Raw genomic sequence first — 22,309 nt, forward strand, 5'->3', positions numbered from 1 at the left:
ATGGCTGGGGAATGAAACAATCGAGATTTCTCTATGTTGTCTAGATATTAGTTCTTGTTGATTATATGGTGACTATTTTCTTCAGTGACTTCTCATCCTCCAGTTTATCAGTTTTTCCTTTAAAAGATTATTGCTTTTGGTTTTAAAGTCTGAGAACTTTTGGTCTAGCCATAGATCTCAAACATTTCTATTTTTTTCTAAAAGTTTTTTGGCTTACAGTAAGTCTGTGTTACACTTTGAGCACTTTTTTTGTAAAAGAAAGTGCTATGAAACTTATATTTGGGGTTTTTTATTTCTATTTTTCATTTATGGATATCTAATTGCTCCTGCACCATTTTTTTTTTTTTTACTGGAAAGGCTACTATTTTCCATTGAGTTGCGTTTTCAGTCAATGGAGCATTCTGAGTTTCTGTTCTGTTCCATTGTCTGTTTCCATGTAATCTTAATAACTGTAAATTATATATATATTTAAGTTGGAAGGAGTCCTTTATTGTTCTTCTAAAAATTGTTTGGCTACTTTATTTCTTTGGCCATTTAAAATATATTCTAGGACAGTCTTTTTACACTTATGAAAAACTTTTTGGGATTTTGGTAAAAATTACATTAAGCCCATATATATACATATGCAGACATGTATATATACCTATATATACATATATATACACAGACACACACACATATATATATGTATATGCTATATTGAGTTTCCAATCCATGAATCTGGTGTAGGTCTCTAGTTATTTAGATCTTTGATGTCTTTCATCACATTGTGTAGTTTTCATCATAAAAGTCCTATCTGTGTTTTGTTAAAAGCAACTGTAAGTGATCTAAGGATTATCTTTTGAGGCATATTGATCTCACGTATAGATTAAACTGTAAGCAAAAATGAAAATATCAGCGATGATGATGTAAATTTTAAATACTGTTCAAGGAGGGTGGATGTGCTCTGGTCTCTATTGCAGTGATATTCAACATGAAGCTGTGCACATAGCATTTTCATAATTTAAAATTTCACCTTCAAATAATTCGGCTGATTTTCTCAGCACCCTTCTGTATTTCTTCGGTGTTTTTCTTGTGTAGGTTTTTCTACACAGAATTTTCTTCGGGTTAGGCCTACTGCAGCTTTCAGGCTTTGTGTCTTATTCAGTTAATAAATTGACATTCGGGTTTCTCATCACTCTGTTATCATTTTGGCTAATGATGTCTCGCTTCTTAACCTACTTGTGATGTGTGGACATTCAATACATAAAAATATTTAAAATACATATCGGAAGGATAAAGCTATATAAAAAATTCTAAAAAAGAATAGAAGACATCAAGTGTTTCTCATTTGGCTACTTGATGATTATTGTATTATATAATAACAATATAATCTTATTGTGGTGGCTTTGATCACTTAACAAGTTTCTTTTATGTTAATTTTAGACGTCCGTGGGGAAGAGAAATAATTGTACTCAGAAATGTCATGTTTGTTCTAAATTTGCAAAGAATATTTTAAAATATACTGAAATTACATATTCCTTTCTATGTTTAAAACCTACTAAATTTGCCGACCATCACTAAAATGTTGTTCTCAGTTTTCAGAAGAAAATGCAAGTAAAATGAAAATGATATATGGTGAATTCTGTAGCCATCATAAGGAAGCTGTTAGCCTCTTTAAAGAACTCCAGCAGAATAAAAAGTTCCAGAATTTTATCAAGGCAAGTACTTTAAAATTTGATTACAAAGTGGTAAACCAGCCTGGGGAAATAGTTCATGCTGGTGTCTTGTATGATTTAGACAAGTTTTGCATCTAGGTTCTTGTTTTCAAGGGAAAGTGAAGGAAGTGGTAAGTTTGTGGGGAAGACAGAGTCTCTCTTCTATGTGAACTATTTCTCCAGAGTCCTTTCTTTTGGGATATCTGTGGAGTCATGCCCTCTAAATTTCTGTGAAGATCTACAACATTCTGGGAAGGCATTTCATCCCCTGACAAGTTACATATCAGAGAAACCAGAGTAAAAGCAAATACAGATTCCATCCAACCTCTTTCAAATTAGTTTCAGATATTAGTTTGCTTCAAAATTAGAAGTAAATCCATGGTATCTTATAGTTTCATCTGTAATATATATCTCTACAGAGTCTATCTTTTATATCTAAATGAATTAGCAACAATTCTTTGATGTCTTCAAATTTCATTGTTTATATCATGAAATTGAATTTCTTCAATCAGGCTTTTATAAGATTTGTATATAGTGATTATCTTTTAAATCTCCTTTAAATTGAATATTCTCTTCTTTGTTTTCCCCTTTCCCAGTTTATTTGTGGAAGAAATTTTTCCTGTAATGCTTTTTGGATTCTAAATTTTACCTACAATTTTAAGAATGCTATCAGATATTCTCTCTCTCTCTCTCTCTCTCTCTCTCTCTCTCTCTCTCTCTCTCTCCATGTACATGTGTGTTGAGGATTTGAAAACTTAAGGAATGTTTTGAAATGTTCAGCAAAATGTTACCCTGAGTGGCAGGAGCCGTAAGTGCTATCATGTATAATAACAAATGTGACAGAAGTCGTGCTGGCTAAACAGATAGCAAGCTACAGACTCATGCTCAAAATTAGCTTTGATTTTTGAGTATTTTTCAAAAAAGGTTACATGTGAATTCTCATAATTTGTTCACCTTTGGAGTTAATTATGAATTCATTAGAGTAACTTGAAATAAGAATTCTTGAGATCTTGGAGTACTGGGATATTGAAATTAATGACGAAGTATAAAGTTTAGTGATGATGCATCAGCTTTTAATTAATGATGATGAATGCATTAGCTCTGAAAGGAATTGTTCTGTTGGAGGTTTTTTTGTGTTACTAAATTTACATGTAAAAAGTAAATACAACTAAGAATTTGTGTATATAAAAATGTGTTTCTTTTTAAGCTCCAAAATAGTAACCTTTTGGCTCGACGCCGAGGAATTCCAGAGTGCATCCTTCTGGTCACCCAGCGCATCACGAAATATCCTGTTTTGGTGGAAAGGGTGCTGCAGTACACAAAGGGTAAGTGATGACTCCTGGACGGTATTCACCTCTCTTGTCAGTGTTACACATAGCTGAGGTGCACTGAATAACTAATAATGTTTGTACTCTCAAATTTGTAAATACTGCCCATATTTGCAAACTTTAAAGCCCTAGAATTGAGATCCACTTTGAGAAATTATCTTTTATAATACAGCTTTCTAAATAGCCTGAATCCTCATAAGGACCATAAGCCAAGCAATCTTCTTCATACGTTTATCTTGCCTGTCACCTTATCTGGACCTTTTTAATACCTCCTTTTCCTGTTTTGCAGCAGTCTGATGAGACGTGATGCTATTGATGCTATCACCAAATGTCAGCTTTCTCAAGCAATGAATTATCAGCCTGACAATGTTGTGTGAAAGAGCTATTTTTATCCCAGATGTTCCAGGAGTAACATCTGAGCATTTTTAAAAAGCTATTAATGCATATGACTGGACTTAAGCTCCCTGTAGGATTTATAAGATCTGTGTCTATCTGGTTTGTGGCTAGATGCTCAATGCCTAGTTCTCAGAGCAGACCACACTGAAGTCTAATTACTCTCAGACTTCTTGGATGTTGGTTCACAAGATTCGCTTATGACTGTGCTCCTCCAACCTTATTAGCCATCCCCTCCTCCCAGAGACCTTGTCTGCGTGCAGACTGAATGAGTAGGTTGAGGGGCGGGGAGCTAGGCCAGCATTTCTGACAAGACTGCTGGGAAGGCTGATGCTGCTCCACTTTGAGTGGCCAGGCATTGCAAGACACTGTCCGCGGACATTGTCCAAAGACATCGAGCTTTTTCCTGGCCTGACCCCATGTCACCTTGTAACTCCTTTTATTTTCTGTCCTCATCTTTTCTAGTGATAAAGTAGGCTCTTTAGAGATAAGACCCTTTTCAGGTGGAAGCAGTTTGATGGACATGAGGTAAGGAAGAGAGGCAAATTCTTCCCTGAGTAGAGAGAGAGTCTTCATTGTAAAGGTGGAGGTCAGGATCTGTTCCTTAGGGTTTTCTAATAAAATCTTCACAAATCAGCAAAGACATTTAGCCTTGGAAGTGTTTAGACCCTTGGACAGAACCCCATTTGGCTAGAATGCTTTTTCCAAGAATATACTTCTATGATTCTGGACTCTGGAGAACCCTTGGATTCTCTTGGTTTTCTCTTCTTTCCTTTAGTGCATTCACTTCCCATCATCTCAGTCAACGCCAACCAGGTGATTGTCATCACACAAGAAAACTTGCTAAATTCTCTTGCATCTGGAGTTTCAGGGGGCTATTGCTGAAACTCCTCTAGAGTATTTTCTTCAGGTAATCTAGGCTTGAGAGCAAGTGGCTATTTAAAAGACTAACAACTGGACTTGGCCATTATTTACTCTGTTGTCATAAGCATGGCTCACTTACTCATTTTGCAGTGTCTTGGTCCTTTGAAAGTATTTCAGCTTTTACACAATCAGAAAGGGGAAAAAAAGCTACATCACATAATGTTTTTATTGTAATATGAATCTATGCCTGTCTTTGCTAATACAGCTATAGTGTATAGCTTTGAATATTTTCATGGAGGATCCAGGAAGGCAGTTGAGCCTGGGGCTTCTTCAGATCACCTTGTGGCTGTGTTTCTGAGAGAACACAGGTGTGGGAGTTACTTGGGACCCTGTGTCTAGAAAGGAAGGCCCAACTTAGTGTGTGACACATGCCCTGCTGCAGGGAACAGTATCTTATTGTCAGTTAAATTGTAGCTAATAATGCAAATGTTCTATAATAAACATTTTAATGGTTCTTCTTTGGCATGTGAGGAAGGCAGAGTGATCATATAAATTTAATCCAACCTTTTTCTTACAGGATTTCTGTTATTTGGATGACACATTTCACTGCATTTAAAAGCTAAAGAAGAAATTTCTTTTCCTGCCCGCTGGTTTATTGTATGATGTTCTTTCTTCTTCTTCCCATGCAGAAAGCACTGAAGAACACAGAGACTTATGCAAAGCTCTTTCCTTAATTAAAGATATGATTGCAGCTGTGGATCTGAAAGTCAGCGAGTATGAGAAAAATCAAAAATGGCATGAGATTCTAAACAAGATTGAAAACAAAACATACACGAAGCTCAAAAATGGCCACGTGTTCCGAAAGCAGGCACTGATCAGTAAAGAAAGGACACTGTTACATGATGGCCTTGTTTACTGGAAAACTGCTACCGGTCGTTTTAAAGGTACAGTGGCTCCGACTGAGCCAATTCTTCTCTTCTCACACATCTGATCCATTCATCAGAAGACAGGCTTTTTAAAACAAGAAGGTCAAAGCTGCAAGCAGACACAGACAGACCCTTGATGTTTCAGGTGGAAGTTTCAGTTGTGAAGTTTAACAGGCAATGTGACCAGTGATACAAATCTTTGAAGGGAGTTTGCTGCTCTGAGCCAAAACCTTCCTATGTACGAACCTGCAAGTGTGCTGTCTAAATCAAAGGCACTGAGAGTTTTGCTAATCGTTGGCACAGAAATATTAGTCTGGCAAGTGTGGTGTGTTGAAAGCAAAGCAGTCCACCTACACAGCCAGGGTCTGTTGTGTGCCAAGTCAGCCTGGGACTGTCAGGCCGGGAAGAGAGAAGAAAACACTCTTCCCGAGTGAATGTCACCTTTGTTGTTGCATTAGGTAACACATCCGCATACATGCTGGCACTGGTATAAGCTCTTTCTTGGTGCTGCTGTTCACTAAGGGGTATTAACTGGACTCTGTTAATCTGGTTGGAGTCTAAAACAGTTTATTTGAATTGTTAAGAACCAATCGTGTAGCTGGTACCTTGCCTGACTCAGGATTTTTTAACCTGGTGACTCAGTAGAGTCACCTGTAGAGTTTAAAAATTGAATTCTGCTCGTCTCCTCCCTAATATTCTGATTTTATTGGTCGTGGGATCAAGGGGATCAAGCCTGAGACTCCAGGACGTTTGAAAGCTCTCTAGGGAAGTTGGTTCTGTAGCCAGGTCTTAGAACCACAGGTCTGCTTTTCTCCTTCAGTTTTTTTCTAACACTTCATCATAATAACTTCCTCAGGTAAGCAATGAGAAGAAGTTATTAAATTCTAGTGTAGTAGCTCATTGCTCACTGGAGTATGATCCAGTTTCAATGGAAATTCAACTAATAGCTGAACCAAATTTACTGATCAACAGTTTACAATGTTGTGTTGAAAAAAAATCTTAACTACAACCCCCAGATTCTAATACATTTGGTCCATTTAGTAGAATGAGTAGTTTGGTAGCTTTGGATTGGCCTGTGCGCTGGGGGAATGAAGATGGTTCTTGTAAACCATGTCTCAAACCTTGTTTCATAATGAGACTCAATGTTAGTTTTATTAAAGTTAGTTAGTTTTATGAAATGGTATTTAGACTGCAAATGTGAAATTTGGGTATTTAGTGAAGTCATCTGGGCTGTGGTTTGCATCACTAACACTGGGAATGTGTTTTCTTTGAAGATATCCTAGCTCTGCTTCTAACTGACCTGCTGCTCTTTTTACAAGAAAAAGACCAGAAATACATCTTTGCAGCTGTTGTAAGTATATGATCACATGATGCATTTTTTAAATAATAGATTTAATCTTATATTTCCCTGAAAACTTCCTGAGATTCCTAGAAACTAAAATGGTCACTGGCAAGAACATGGACCTAGGATATTACCAGTGTTGTTAGTGATTTTATAGCTCACTCAGCGTGATCATCACCGGTCATCAAAGTGTTTTGATACTGGATGAGAGCAAGCATTGCTCTGAGCCCTCGTGGGCTTCATGACTGGCTATCTTAGACTTTCCTTTAGTTCCCTTTCCTCATCCCCTTCTCTCAGATTTAACAACTAAAATGCTAATGCAAGGCACCATTTCCATCAGCTTACCCTCTCTGTTCCTGTTGGATGGTGCACTTGTAGCTCTTACCGACCCCTCTCATAACTTTCATGGTGATCTTCTACCTAACAAGAGAATGCCATCCTGGTATCAGAAGACTTTTATTTCTATGATAGTAACTTATGATGGCTAAGGTTGTTCATGTAACACTTGACTTTGTAATATCTCGATTAGTCTTGTCAATGCACAGTTAGAGTAGTACAAACCAGTATTTTGTACTATTTCTTATGCAGCATTTGTGTGGTCCAAAATAGTGTGAAGACAGAATGTATCGGTTCACTCCTTGTTAGCTTATGGAGCAGCAGGCCCTGATGCAAGGCACAGTCCTAATCTGGAAGTTACTGCTGGCTCTGTAAAGTTGAAGGGTTTACTATCCCCTGAGTGATAGGCTATTTAGGTGCATGAGGAAATAGCGTCAATTCCATCTGGCTGCCGAAAGTTAAAAATTTATTGAAGTTTCTGTTTTGCTGCTCAGATAAAACAAAGCATATCAGCCCAGCAATAGGGTTCTGGGGGAAGAGGCGAAGGCAGTGTCTTCTCTGCCTCTCTAACTTGGTAGGTAGGCCCAAGAGGCTTCTTCATCCTGTTCAGCCACTGCCTCATATTTGCACAGTGGCACAAGTTGTATAAAGGTCAAAGCCTGCGTTACCGAACTATAGCAGAAAATCTAAGCCTAAGCATGTCTTTATGTTCTTGATCCATTCACACCACATTTCCTACAAATTGCATGAAAACTTCCTGATTTGCCTTTCAATGCTGTTATTTATGACACCTTGAAAGAACAGAGAAAAAAGGGGAAAGGTAGGAGCCCTTTTGTTTAACCTGGGAAATGGTGAGGGTCAGGTTGGAGTGGAAACATTCATATATCTTTATAGGAACAAAGATTTCTTCAAAATCAGAGACCTGGAGGGAAGCAAATCCTGCTTCTTGGGTGGCATCACAAGCTAAGTGACCTGCAAATTGCTCAGGAACTAGATGCAACATCAAGATACTATCTTGCTTTCTAGGAAAGTGTAGTATATAGGTCCAGATCCAGCTGTGATTCTCAACTTCCTGTATGCCTTGAAATAGCCATCTGTCCCTCTTATCTCTTATGACCCTTGCAGAGTTATCTGTATCACCCTGAGACCACACTTTCTTTTAAGTGGGAGGTAAAGAATGAACTCTGCCAAATATCAGAATGAAGCCACTACAGCTTACCTCTTCTTGGTAGAGTGTATTTGGTCATAGACAATAGTGAAATGTTGCAGATTTTGTTTCTGGAACATGTTAGCCTGACACGTGGCTGTATTCCTAAAGGTGATGTTAGGGATGTTAAGGAACAAAAGAAAGAGCACTACCTTATCCTTAAAGAGTCAAAGGTACTGTGTTGCTGGATCGTGTGCTCTGTGTCTGTGTTACCAGAGGTGAACGTCATAGGGAACTGAGGTCATTAGCTAAGGCTATATAAGTATCTGTGTCTCTAGTTCTCACTCTAGCTTTTATAGAAAGTTTTGCTCACACTAGGACTGATGATGAGATTCTCCATTCTTCATGTCCTTTAGAATAATTCCCTTTACTGAATATTTATCCTGTTACATGTCCTAGAACATACGACGAATTTGTTTTTGTGAGTACATATTTGTAGTACATAATTAAGTTCATTGTGGGAACTGCCATGTGAGCATAACACACCTTAATTCTTCTATCCTCTTTCTCTCCCCGCCTTTCTCCTTCCCTCCATCTCTCTGTCCCCTTCCCTTTCATGGAAGTTCTCCCCTGATGACTGGAAATCGTTAGAAAATAAGCATCTGAAAGTAGCAGAATAGAGTTGGGTCTTTACAAGAGTTTTTTGGGGGGTGGGGACTCATCTGGAAATAGGGCATGGGATCCAAAGCTACAAAATTCATAGGAAAAATTAGGTATGTTCACCAAGTCCTGGAATGCTGAGTCTACAAAGAATCTCTTCAATACTAAGAAAGACAACTAAGAAATTAACTAAGAGGACAAAGTAAATGTGTAGATCTGCAAGGTCAAGTTCAAAACAGGAAGCAAACCGCAGATATTTTCATCACAAAGGGAATCAGCCGAAAATGGATAGGAAAGATTAAGGACAGCAGCTTCTTTCTCTCTTCCACCACAACAGAGCTCTTCAGCTTCAAATGCCAGTAGGGACTGGGCAGAAGCATAAAGGGTGCATACCCAGCTGGAGTCAGTGTCAGACAACAGATGTTGAGGGGGCTTATAGTCAAGCAGTGAATCCATGTCGTGATTCAAAGAGGACAGCAATTTCTTTGCTCTATCGATGGTGTTTTTATATGACAGTATGGGCCCAGGATAGCCAATCTTCTGTTTTTTTCCAAGGCACTCAGCAACTTAGAAATTATTAAAAGATCCATACTGCCAGTTTTTAAATGTTGGTAATTTACTTTGTAAAAAAATTAGTTTTTAAGTGATATGGCACAAGCAGAACTTGCAGGCTGAGTTAGGCCTTTGCGCCTCCAATGTTTGGTGTCGCCAAATTTGAGTGCCTGTTGCCTGCTGATGTTCAAGGGTGCAGAGTATGAATAATGATGAGCCAGGTGCCTCCTGGTTTGATCATGATTTAGTGAATGCTATTTTCTACTCCTTAATTTGTTCTTCAGTTTTGAGAGATCTTACCGTGCCTCTCCCCTCCTCCCCAACACTATCCACCATATTCAGATAATTTCACTATCTTTCATATCTTAATTCAAACCCACTCTGTGTTTTACATACAGAGGGTATTTACCTTGTGAGCTGGAGAAGCTGAAATGTTGCAGCTACACTGAAACAAGGCAAGCAGAAAACGTCTTGGAGAATAGATCCATTATAGGACAGGGCCATTCACAATGCCCTGAAGACCTCTATTATTCTGAGTGTGATATTCCAGAAGGTTTGCCACCAAGCTGCTTTTGTTTCCACTTTCAGTGGCACAGTATGGAATGGGGTAGACCAGTAGTCTGTCCCCTCATGATGGCTATTTTTTCATATCACTCTAAGAAACTAGGAACCATAATGAAGGTATTTCTGGTCCATCCTGGCTCATAGCTTCAGAATGGCACAGCTGTGTAATGCTGGGCAGACAGTCAAGCAAGGAGTCAGTGATAGGAAACAGAGTGCCATGTTCTGGATAAAGGCGTCACTCTGTCCTTCAGGGAGAAACAAAACCACACTCTGCAGCTGGTTCTGTAAACAGTGGTGGAAACCACAAACCAAGGCAGATTCCTTATCTTTACCCCCCACACTGCTCATTCTGTAGCAGTTCTTGTGGTCGTTCTTTCAAGAACAGCTCCACGTCTGGAGCAGTGTTGTGAGTCCTCATCCTTCTGCTTACAAGGGGCACTGAAACGCCGTAGTAAATATTAATGATAAACAAGGTGGTTTAATCACAGTGTGGACACTAAATTTTAGACTTTCTCCCTGTTTCTCTTGGGAGAGGGGATTGTGGTAAATCTAGCTCCACATTACTGAGAATCTACTCTGCAGGACAATGGGCTCGGTGCACAGAGATGAATTAGACTCATTCCTGCCCATGGGCTCCTCTGGTTGGTGAGAAGAGCTGCCTGTCAGTAGCACTGTAGTTCTGTTGCTGAGGTCTGCAGGCTGACTGCAGAAGTGTGGGTTATATCCAGAGAATCTCGGGTCTTTCCCCTTCATTCTTACTTTTTGACTTACAGTCCGCCTCCTTAATTTCTGGAGTTCTGTTTTCATGACTGAATTGAAACTGAATTTCTATAAATATTCAAATTCAATAGACTTTTTATATCTTTCATCCTTTCACCTTCTTTATCAGACTATTTTCTTGTCAAGTTCACCTAGAAGAATACCTTTTTCTTTGACCACAACCTTTTGATGTTTTTTTCCTATCTCTCTGGGTTTTCTGTCTTTTTAAAAGCAATTCTATTTTTTTAAAATAATTTTTTATTAAAAAATATGTATATAAAAGGGGAGATTAAGATGAAAAGAGGACATAACAACACATGTCAGACAGCACAATTTAAGCAACATAGTATTTCACCACAGGGTAACTTGACATAACAGTAGTTACCATAGTGTCTCTTTCCTTAAAATATTTGAGTATACCTTCATATACTATAGTATCAAGCATAACAAGACAGTGTAAAACCATTCAAGAGGGTAAAAGTATTACAGGGTATTTAGAACCAACTAACAGAAAATGAACAATGGTTTCTATGTTATCTCCTTGTCTATAAAAATTTTTGTTTATACTATCACATATAATAAAATCCAGTAAGATACAACATGATAAAACCGATGGGGACAGAAGAACAAACGCTTGATGGAACTTCAAAACAAGCTGATATTAAATCAGTACTAGCTATTATAATGTCTTGTTTTCTTCAGAATAACTGTTCATACCATCACAGACAATAAAATCAAACACCCCAGAATAAAACCATTCCAATTAATGAATGAAAACATTATAAGGCTTCAGAACAATATAATGAGGAATCCTGATTACCACATACTTTTATTTATTCTTACCATTTCTTACACTAGGGAAACTATTCGGTATTTATACATGTGAGTTTGATTTATTTCACTTATGAGTATGGTCTCAAGCTGTGCCCATTTATTTATAAATATCTCAATGTGATCATTCTTTATAGCTGAGTAGTACTCCATTGTATAAAAATACCACAACTTTTTTTTAATCCAATCCTCAGTTGATGGACACTTAGGTTGTTTCCAAGACCTGGATATTACAAATTGTGTTGCTATAAATATGGGTGCACATATATCACTGTGGTATGATGTTTTCAGTTCTTCTGGGAATATGCCTAGAAGTGGAATAGCTGGGTCAAATGGGACTCCCAATCCCAGCTTTTTGAGAAATCTCCAAACTGACCTCCACAATGGTTGCAACCAGTCTACACTCCCACCAACAGTGCAGGAGACTTCATTTTTCCCCACAGCCTCTCCAGCATTTGTTGTTGGTGGTTTTCTTGATCCTGGCCATTCTTTCAGGAGTGAGATGGAATCTCAGTGTGGTTTTAATTCGCATTTCTCTAATGAGTAATGATGATGAACACTTTTTCATGTATTTATTTGCCATTTGTATATCTTCATCTGAGAACTGTGTATTCATCTCAGATGCCCATTTTTGGATAAAAGCAATTCTCTTAAGCCGCTATTTCTAAGGACCCACATTCCCCTTAATCCCATCTTTCTATCCTTTCTTCACTCGGCACTCTCTGATGGAGATTTTAGCAACTTCTGCAGTTCTTTTGAAAAAGTCCAACATGAAGCATGGTGGACCCTCAAGTTATGAGTGGTCTGCACTACAAACAACTTGGTTCACAACCGGAACTTCAGGGTTAATTTAGGACTAAAGTCTTGAGTTATGACCTGAAAACCGGCCACTTATGCTTCCAGATAGTCTCAGATATAGATGTTACCCTTAAGGCATTCTGGAAGGACTATTACACATCCTTTCCTGTATGGGGTTCATTGAGAAATCATGGGCCAATATCTCTGAGGTCCGACTGTGTATAGGAGAGAGATTTTGAAGGCTGTGCAGAGGAACCTGAGTCTTCGCTTGACAACCTGAGTTACAGCCAGCTCTCCGAATGCACTGAGTTCCTGCGTCAAGGGTCCACTGTAATGATTTCATTACTTGGCTCATGGGTTGGGGTAACCCACTTTAGAGGATGCTGCTTCACCTGCATGTTTTCGTCTTCTCCATAGGATCAGAAGCCATCAGTTATTTCCCTTCAGAAGCTCATTGCCAGAGAAGTCGCTAACGAGGAGAGAGGAATGTTTCTGATCAGTGCTTCATCTGCTGGTCCTGAGATGTATGAAATCCACACCAACTCCAAGGAGGAGCGGAATAACTGGATGAGGCAGATCCAGCAGGCTGTAGAAAGGTAACTCTTTTGCTGCTGGGAGTCCATGGCATGGATGTGTTCGGCTGGAAATATTCTAACCACATCTCCCCTGTGTGAAATATTGCCTCAGCCAGGGTGCTCTGCTCCCCGCCCCTGCCCCTGCCCCTGCCTGCCTGCAGGAGCCCCGCACCTATGCCTCTACCCTCCGCTCAGCTTCTCGCATGCAACGCCCTCCCCTCCCCACTGCCTGGACCTTTGCTGCAGCTCCTGCCTCCCCTGTTCCATGAAGACCTCTTCAGTCCAAGTGACCTCTTCTTTATCCTCAGTGCTTTGCCATCTGCTCCCTAAGGCGTCTGTTTGGTGCTTGGCATACACAACCTTGTTGCTACTATCTTCATGCATACATGTACATGAGTGCTTATGTCATTAGACTGGAAGCTCTTTGAGGGCAGGGACTAGGGCATATGTTGTCCTAGGTGTCAAATCCTGAGAAATCATTTAATAAATGTTTAAGTCAGTTCATTCCTCATTCCCTGTGCAAGGACAGTTTTTGTGAGGGGTGCAAGAGAAACTGGGATCATTCTTAAGGTGATTTGATGAGCTGGATCTGGATCCTGTACGGAGTTCTTCCTGCTCCATTGCATTCCACTCAGTATGCTGCCTTGTTCCCATCCCTTAACCCTTCTATCCCTCTTCCATTAAGAATAGAAGTACCCAAATGTAAACAGCAAGAATTATGACCTTAGTTGTGCCAGGATGGATTGTGTGTGTGTGTGTGTGTGTGTGTGTGTGTGTGTGTGTGTGTGGGTGTGTGCATGCGCAGGTGTGCATACATACAGGTGTTTGCTGGAATGTTCGAGTCATCCTATACTGCTGACTTTGAGAGTCCTGTCATGTATATTATGGAAAATCTCTTGTATTCTCCGGGAGATCCTTCTCATGGCCAAGCCAGAGGGCATGATGGTTCTCTTCATGCTGAATTTCTCACCTAATGAATAATTCTATTACCAAATTGCCCTATTTTTTAACGAGCCTGAAGACACTTGAGTTGAGTTTCTGTCCTGTCTCGATTGCTGTCTTTTAAAGTTGCCCAGAAGAAGAAGGGGGAAGGACAAGTGAGTCTGATGAGGAGAGGCGGAAAGCCGAAGCCAGAGTGGCCAGAATTCAGCAGTGTCAAGGTACAGTGTGCCCTGTCCTCCAACCACCCCCCACTCCAGGCTGTGCTGTCCCTCTGGGGTTTAGGAAAGCCCTGGTTTCATGCAGGGAAGGTCTTCACTGAGTGATTGTGGGTACCCAAGGCCCAGCCTGGTCACCCTCCAGAGAAAATCCTGACCCTTGGCCACAGTAGTAGGCAGGCTTGTGCACAGGAGCATGGGGATTGGTGGCTGATGGCTTAATTTAATTTTAGGTCCCAGCCCTGTCTGCTCACAGTTGTGTGATCAGACAGGGAACAGTAGGTCTGGCCACTGAGTGCAAATCTTTGCAGTAAGGAAATAAATTTAGCTCTATTTCCCTTTCTGGCTTGACGTTAGACTTAGTTGGAGAGCTTGTTACTGATGCCCAGGCCCCTCACCCATCCGAGTCAGAATCTACAAAATGTGGGCTGTGGATCTGAGTGTTTTAAACACTCCCTATGTGATTCTTATGAGTGCAGAGGCTGCAGGTCCCTGGAGTCCTTGCTGGTTAAGGTCACTGAACTTTAAGAATTCTCTAACATGTTGTAATATGAAGCTGGAGGTGGTCAAAGAAAGTAGGTGTTTAGAAACAAAAACAGAAGCCAGTGTGTTTGGTTTTAACCAAGACTGGCTGAAGCCTGAGGAGTTTTAGGCCTTTGCTTTGTTTTCCCTGTGAGCTTTCACTTATTATGGACAGGACCATCTCAATTTTCATTCCTGAACTGGGTGTTCAGTCTTAATAGGAACCAGCCTGCATCAGTGAGGCACAGCTTTGCCAGGTGTCCTGGAATGAGGGGAATGGGAAAGAAAATGAGCATTCATGGAGTGTGGTGGAGGCGGGAGAGTTGCCCGTCCCTTGTTGGAGGTGTGGGCGCTACGTGGAAGAGTCAGGATGTGAACCAGCATCTGCTCTGCCCAATCACATGAGCTTCTCCCTGAGAGCGGGCAGCTTGCTACATGGTGGCAGCTTTCTCTCCTTTCTCTGGGATGTGCATATCAATTGTTGTATTCAGAGGAGTGATAACCTTCTATGCTACACACTGTTCCTTAGAAATACTCAGTAGCCAAGACCAGCAGATCTGCACATATCTGGAGGAAAAGCTGCATATCTATGCTGAACTTGGGGAACTGAGTGGCTTTGAGGATGTCCACCTGGAGCCCCACCTTCTCATTAAGCCAGACCCAGGGGAGCCTCCCCAGGCCTCCTCCTTACTGGCAGCAGCTCTGAAAGAAGGTGAGTTGCTTTGGAAGGGATGCAATTTGACCACTTTGGGAAATATTTATCAAGTGCCTACCGTGTGCCATGCATCGGGGTCTCTGTGTTGAGGATATAGCAGCACAAGATAGGGTCCCTACTTTCCTACAACTTATGTTCTAGAAACAATATGGAAAGACATAAATATGTCAGGTTGTATCAAGAGCTATGAAGAAGGATAAGCAGGGTAAGGTGGTGGAGGGTGACAGAGTTGGGGTGGCCCTGTTGCAGACAGGATGACACAGTGATACGTAAGCAGGCATGAATGAAGTGAGATGACCAAGAGTTGCCCTGGGAAAGAGTGTGCCAGACACAGGAGGTGGCAGGTTCAAAGGCCTTAAGGCCAGCGAGTGCCAGGCTTGCTTGGAAAATTGCAAGGTGGGCAGTGCAGAGACAGGGAGGGTTGGAAGGTAAGGAGGGGCAGGAAATGAGTTAGCAGTTAACCAACTCTCAGGTTTCGTGAAGCCAAGAAAGGGCTTCCATTTCATCGCAGGTGAGAAAGAAAGCATCATGGATCTTCAGTGCAGGGGAGACCTTACTCTCTGACTGCAGAGTGGAGAACAGGTCCTGAGGTGACAAAGTACAGATCTCCATAGTGACAGAGTCCAGGCAGTACCTGTGGAAAGTGGCAGCCAAGCTCGGAAAGGACCTTTGGAGGAAAAACAATTGAGGGGACAAGAGGTTGTGGTAGTGGAAGGACACCGTAGAACTCAAATTACCGAGGAATTGGCAGGGGTGAGCTGGGGTGTGGGATTGTGCAGGGAGGCAGGTGAGTAGTGGGGACCATAAGTGGGGGCGATGGACCAGGTGACAGCAGCAGGAGGCTGATGGGATAGATGAAGACAGAAGTGACATTGGTGATGGAGGAAACAGGGTAGCCACTACCTGAGTGAGGGGGGTGCAAATGTTTTGCCCAAGGCTGAAAAATTGGACTCCGCACACACCTCCCCACCCACTTTTGTGAATGAGTTTTGTAGGAGCACAGCCCCACCTGCTCCCGGGGTTGTGTCTGGGGGCTCCTTCCCAGCACAGCAGAGATGAACAGCGCTGAGTCCACATGGCTCAGAAAGCCTGCAGTATTAACTGCCTGCTGTTTTGCAGAAACTGGGCACTGCTTTAGCAGCTCAGAGCATTTGTTATGGGAGAGAATGTAGAAATGTTGGTCTGTTACCTTTCCTTCACAGTGGAGGAAGGCGGGTCTTCGGAAGGGCGTGGGATGTTTGCAGAGGGGACACCGACAACCACTTGTTCACCGTTCATTTAGTGTATTCACTAGGGAAGTGACAATGTTTTCATAAATCTCCCCTTTTTAGTTCTCAGAAGCCTAGGCCCAGAGCAGAAGCAGTGTTCAATGAGTATCTTATGAATTGAATGGTTGCAAAGAGTGTTTTAGAAATGTGCATAAGGGCCTCATGATTCTATTTATCCACATTTGAGTTGAAACCCTTTTATTATAAACAAAGACTTCGTCTTCTTGGTGTGATGTTTCCTGAGCAGTCGTGAGCCCAGGATTAGAATGCGTATCTCATTCTTTGGAGAATTTGACCCATGTCTAGGAAAGCTGAATCCTGTATTATTAAAGGCAAGCTTGGAGCAATGCTATTCTTGAGGTAATATTTCTGAAAACGGCTTTAAAAATCGTATTGCCTGTTAGCATAATTGTATTAGTGGAAGTATAGGACTTCTTTAAGCACACTAATTTACTGAGAGTTGCATTTGAGTTACAATGGGCTTTTACTTTGTTATTGCAATAATACTATATTGCAAAATGATGCCGAAGGGTTGGTTTTGATTGCAGATACTCGCACATTTTCTGTACAAGGCCAAGTTTTCTCAGGCCATGCCGCCTCAGAGAGCACCCATGGGAGCAAGGTTTTAAAAGCAGAAAACCAACATTTAGCTCCTGGGCCGTATAACAACAGGCACCCGCCAGTGCAATTTGTCAAATACACATATATGCGTTCCTTAAATTGATGTATTTTTTCTGCTCCTTAGCGGAGAGTCTGCATGTTGCAGTGAGGGCCTCGCAGCTGCACGATGTGAGTCACTCATCCCAGGACAGCGGCACAGAGTCTGTCTCCAGGGACGCACTTGGTTCCGACGATGTCCCAGGCCCGCCTGCTGCCTGTAAGTGAAAACGCAGCCCTTGCCCACAGCTCCTGGAGCCTGGCATGGTCACATAAATGAAAGCAGTGGCACTGTTGTTACTGGGGAGAGACTAAACGTATTTTTTTTAAATTAGAGAAAACTGAGAAGAGCAGGTGCCGAAAGTATAAATAACATAGTGCGTTCCTGTAGTAATGGTGTGGAGTCCCCAGGGTAAGGCTCAGGGCCGTGGTTCTCTGGTTCTGTCTCTCAGTTTTTCACTGCTTCTTCCCCAAACCTTTCTCTGCCTTGTTTTGCATATGATGCATTGAACACAATTTTGAAAGGGCCTTTAAACATTATTTGGTTTTTTAGAGAAGGGTTCCTACAATCTGTTAGAGAACAAACCCTTAAACTTAATCACATGAGCACTGACTGAGAAAAATACAACTCAGAAAACTAGAATCAGCCCCCCCCCCCTTGCCTCACAAGGTTTGGCTGTACAACCAAAGGCAGAATTACCAAGGTTTAGATATGTGTTATCATATACTTTATTGCGGGTCAAAACTTATATTAAAACACTATTTCAATACATTTTAAATACAGAAAGACTAGAGAATTGGTTCAGGTAATTTCTTGGAACCTAATTATACTATTATATGTATAGTATTATGCAAAAAAGGGTTCTAAGATAATAATGAGCATATTTTTCTCATGGAGCAGTGATAAAATCCTTACTTCTAAAAGGTCCTACCTCTATGTATATTATAAAACATCTTAGGGGCCGGGATTTAGCTCAGCAGCAGAAGCACCTGCCTTGCAAGTGTGCAGTCATGAGTTTGATCCCTGGTACCCATGGGGGGGAGGGGAGAACTTGAGAAGCTAGAGTTTGGAGGATACATGATTTTAGCATTTCTTTGGTCTATATATGGTATAGTTTTAAAATTCTATACATTTCTTATAAGCAGCAGTAATGATTTTCCCCTCTCCAATTCTGCTTTATCTAATCTGGGGTTTCTATTTTCAGAATGCACACATATGCTTTCCATTTCAGCACAGGCTGGATTCATCAGGGGAATCGTGCCCTGGGTGATTTCCCTTTACAAGAAGAACTTCGTTATGCCATTGAGGAAGTTTTGTCTAAAAATACACATAGGGCTCCTGCATTCTGCCTCACCCCGAGGACAGCTGGACAGGCCCTGCTCAGCATGCAGCTGCTCAGAGCACGGCCACCTCCCCTCGGGTCCTCCTCCATCCCGGAGCAGAGGCACTGGGAGGGTCCTGTCCCCTACAGGCCTCTGTCCTGGGCTGGATGGGAACGTGGTACCCCAAAAGGCTGATTTTCTTTGTAAAGTTGCTCAGGGCACAGATAATCACTGCATGAAGACCTGTGACTAGTGGGTCTGTTCTGTGACTGGCTTTAAGGGCTAGGCCCTTCCCTGTGAAACCCAAGTCAGACTGAGTGAGTCAGCCGTGCGGAGCCCTGCTTCCAGTCCTCAGCACACCTCACCACGAGGCTGCGTGCAGTCCGGCTTTGTGATGCTTGGTCTGCTGGAGACCCTCTCACCCACTCTGGAGTGGGCCATGGGAGAGATCTGGCTTCAGGTTCTCCTGCCCTAGTGTGGTTCATGCTTGGCCTCTGCCCATATCCAATTGTTTCCATTGTTATGAAGCATGGGAGATGAGAGAGCAGCTAATTTTGGCATCTTTTGTAAGAGTTAGGAATGGTATCAAAAGTGGACTCGCTTTTTAAGTGACAGAAAAATCTCTATGGATTGTCCCTTTATTATCAGTGAGTGGCATGGACACAGTGATCCTGACTTTTAGCTTGTGTCACTCGAAGCAGTTTCTGCCTCAACAAAATACTCCCTTGTTTTAGAAGAGGCCTTTAGAGTTCTAGACAACTCTCATTTTCCAAAGATCCAAGTATTTCTGTTCCTTTAAACAAAGAAAAACCATTCCCTTCATTAGAAATAAGGTGTCAAGATGATGCTGAATCATTGATAACTTTATCAGTTTAGGAAGTGACTGCCTCCCTCCTGAGGGTCCTGAATGGAAAGTGAGCCCGGGCTGTGAGAAGTCTAGTTCTCCTCAGGGCGAGGTGGCCTGCTGGCAGCGTCCCCTAGGTCCACGAGGTCAGTAAGTCAGCCAGTTCCTGCCAGCAGAGAGTTAGTGGGTGAAGTGCAATTTGCATTTGATACTGAAGGATGTTTCTGGCTCATTTCTGTGCTTTCATAGTTTAAATATGCAGTATTTACAGGCTTTATGAATGCACAGCATGTGTAAGGCAGGTGAGACGAGACACGGCTGGTAGTGAGGAGGCGGTGGGGCGGGTGCTCAGTCTGCGTGAGTCTGAAACCTGAAGTATCAGCCCCTCGCAGCCTCCTCAGAGCGACGTGTCCGTCCTGTCTTCCTCCTAACCGTATTAAGTGGCTGCTTCTCCCACAGCTCACAGTACCCACCGGGAGAGCGTGGCATGGACCCGGCTCTGCCGGCAGACCCTGGGTTTTGCACAGCCATGCCTGTCTTACATGCACCCTCACCGTGGGGCTCTGTCCTGTGAAGTGGGAGGGAGATGTAGAATGTAGCCTCTGTGCACCGTGAGCAGTCGTGAAGGTCTGGGCGTAGGGAAGAGGCAGACGGAAAGACTGGGTGTTCGCTTGTACCACTTCTCAGTGTGGCGTGTGCGAGTGTGCAAGCTCCATGCGGGCAGGCACGGGAGACCTGGCGCTCCTTGAAGACTCATATAGGACGGCTCAGCGTGTTCTGCCAGGTGTGCATCGGCTGTGTACGGAGGGGCGCAGCTGGCTGCCCCATGTCTCATACTGTCCTTTTTGTCCCTGTCTCGATGGTGTGCATCCAGCACCAGTCACAGAATGGACAGAAGGAAGCGGCTGCTGGGATGTGGACCCCGGGATCCAGAGCGCGCTGCCTGACTTGGCAGGCTCCGAGGCAGGGGAGAAGGTACAGTGGACCACTTGTTAGAATAGCGCCAGGTCCTGCCTTGTCCCTGGCATGAGGACACTGAGAGTGCTTTCCTGAACTGTCCTTGACTTCTTTCAGTATTTACATTTCAGCTTCCTAACGTTTCTCCTTTACGTGTCCTTGTTTTTCCTATGTGGTACAGGTATGAAAAAAACCACTGGAAAGCTATTTTAAAAAAAAAAAGGTTGAAACTCTTATGTGTCCATGTTTGTCTGGCTGCCTGTCTTCTGAGCTTTGCCGTCCCCACCTCAGAGCCTCTCTGCCTGCCCAGCCTGCCCAGCGCCTCTGCGGCGAGGAGCCCTGGCGTCAGGATCTTGCACTGCCGTGCAGCATTAGCACAGCGGAAATTGTTTCGACTCTGGGACACCCTGCTCCTCCTTCTTAGCCTCCTACTCTTTTCCCATCGTTTTCCTGTCACTGCTCACATTCTTACTACTTTTGGTTGATTGCTAATGCATGAAACCATCTTTTGCGTTCAAAAGTGAGATTGTTCCAAGCGATTCTGCTTTTTCAACCTACTGTATGCAGAGCTTATACCTCTCTTTAACAATTAAATGCATGCAATTTCCTCCTAACTTTGGGTGAAATTGTCAAGTGTCATAAATAGGGAAAGAATTAAACTGCGGTTCTGGGAGGTGGTGAGTGAGCCTTTTCAGGGTCATCTGGGCTCTGAGTTCGCCTTTGTCTATCATTGAATTAGGACCATTACCAAATACTGACATGGGCCACCGTAGAAATATATATGACACAACATACATCAGATCTTCTCTTACAGATATAACATACTTGCATGTTATTTTTTTGTAAATATTACATACAACAGAGAAACCAAATCCAGTGATTAAAAACGTCCATGGAACAGACTGACTGCTGTCCTTTGGAGGTCTTCAAACTTCCTAGGCTAAAACGTGAATGTGGGAAAGCAACATTTTACTCTACTTCTTCTGATTGCAGGCTTTTTAGCATATTTATCTGAGGTTCTTCTTGCATTTTATCTTTTTTTAAGTTCAGACTTTACTTTTATTTCTAAAGATTTCAACTTCTTTGTTGTTATTAGGAAAGAAACCCATTAGGTGAGTTGCTCAGTGATAGTTTCATCTTGAAAGGAAATCTGTGGTGGACCCAGTGTCTGATAGGCAGATATGTGAGATTTGGTGACCAAGTTCTTTGAATTAATCTGTCTAGGAAATTTGGCCTTTAATGAATAAGATATTTTGAGAAGCTGAATAAACAGATATAGGAAAAATCACTTGAAATAAAATGTCTAAAAAATATACCATGGAGATTTGTCATTAGTTCCCTTAATAAGATAATACTAAAGCAAATTTCTAAAAGAATTAAAGAAAAATTAAATTTGTAGCCTACATTTCAGAAATCCTGTGTAAATCAGCAGCTGCATTTATACACTTAGACCACCAGGTGGCAGACGAACACCACTTAAAAAGATAATGTGCACATCTTGCCTTGTATTAAAATGTACTGGTTCATGGTACAAGTAACTTACATATAGCACGATCCAACTCACCGCTACATGTCTAATTTTTATGGAGTATAAAAATTAATACCAGATGGTCTCATCGCAAATGCAAACACATATTGACAGGCAAGGACAAAATCAGAAGAAAATTGAGCACTGTAAAAACTCACTGCAGGACAGGGGTTCTTAGTCCTGATGTATTTACCGGATTGGACACAGATCTAATGCTTTTAACTTTTATCTCCTTTTCCAGCCTTTTTCACTTCTCTATCACGGGATCTTCTTAGGAATGAAATATTTTATTGTGGCAGAAGAAGGAAAGTGAAAGCTAGGTAGCTCATTGTCAGCCTGAACTAGTTGCATTTAACCTAAGTTGCAAGTTGCCTGAGAACATTACCATGGCTGACTGCTTTTTACAGCTTAGAATGAGACCTGCTCAGACAAAAGCAAGCAGCATAATAGAGGCTACAGACATGGAGGACTGGGGATGTGATATTGTCCCATAGCATACAACGTGGAGTTTATAGTGAGTGATCAGTACTTACTTACTGGTCACCCACTATAAGACTCAAACTATT

At 41.9% G+C, this 22,309-nt stretch overlaps 1 protein-coding gene across 4 annotated transcripts in view; it reads left to right on the forward strand.

Moving 5' to 3' along the window:
- Arhgef28 (Rho guanine nucleotide exchange factor 28) overlaps positions 1–22,309 on the forward strand; it is a 299,340-nt gene that overhangs the window by 239,490 nt on the left and 37,541 nt on the right. For all 4 annotated transcript variants that reach the window (XM_013158255.3, XM_063258338.1, XM_063258339.1 and 1 more), the window contains 9 exons: positions 1,578–1,700; positions 2,905–3,022; positions 4,972–5,226; positions 6,483–6,559; positions 12,615–12,793; positions 13,841–13,932; positions 14,981–15,163; positions 17,180–17,311; positions 20,133–20,233. In XM_013158255.3, coding sequence (XP_013013709.1) covers positions 1,578–1,700; positions 2,905–3,022; positions 4,972–5,226; positions 6,483–6,559; positions 12,615–12,793; positions 13,841–13,932; positions 14,981–15,163; positions 17,180–17,311; positions 20,133–20,233 — 1,260 coding nt within the window. The remainder of the gene's footprint in view (positions 1–1,577; positions 1,701–2,904; positions 3,023–4,971; positions 5,227–6,482; positions 6,560–12,614; positions 12,794–13,840; positions 13,933–14,980; positions 15,164–17,179; positions 17,312–20,132; positions 20,234–22,309) is intronic.

Source organism: Cavia porcellus, unplaced genomic scaffold (assembly GCF_034190915.1).
Source record: "Cavia porcellus strain 051 isolate PalLab524CR breed Dunkin Hartley unplaced genomic scaffold, mCavPor4.1 scaffold_11, whole genome shotgun sequence".
Classification (NCBI taxonomy): domain Eukaryota; kingdom Metazoa; phylum Chordata; class Mammalia; order Rodentia; family Caviidae; genus Cavia; species Cavia porcellus.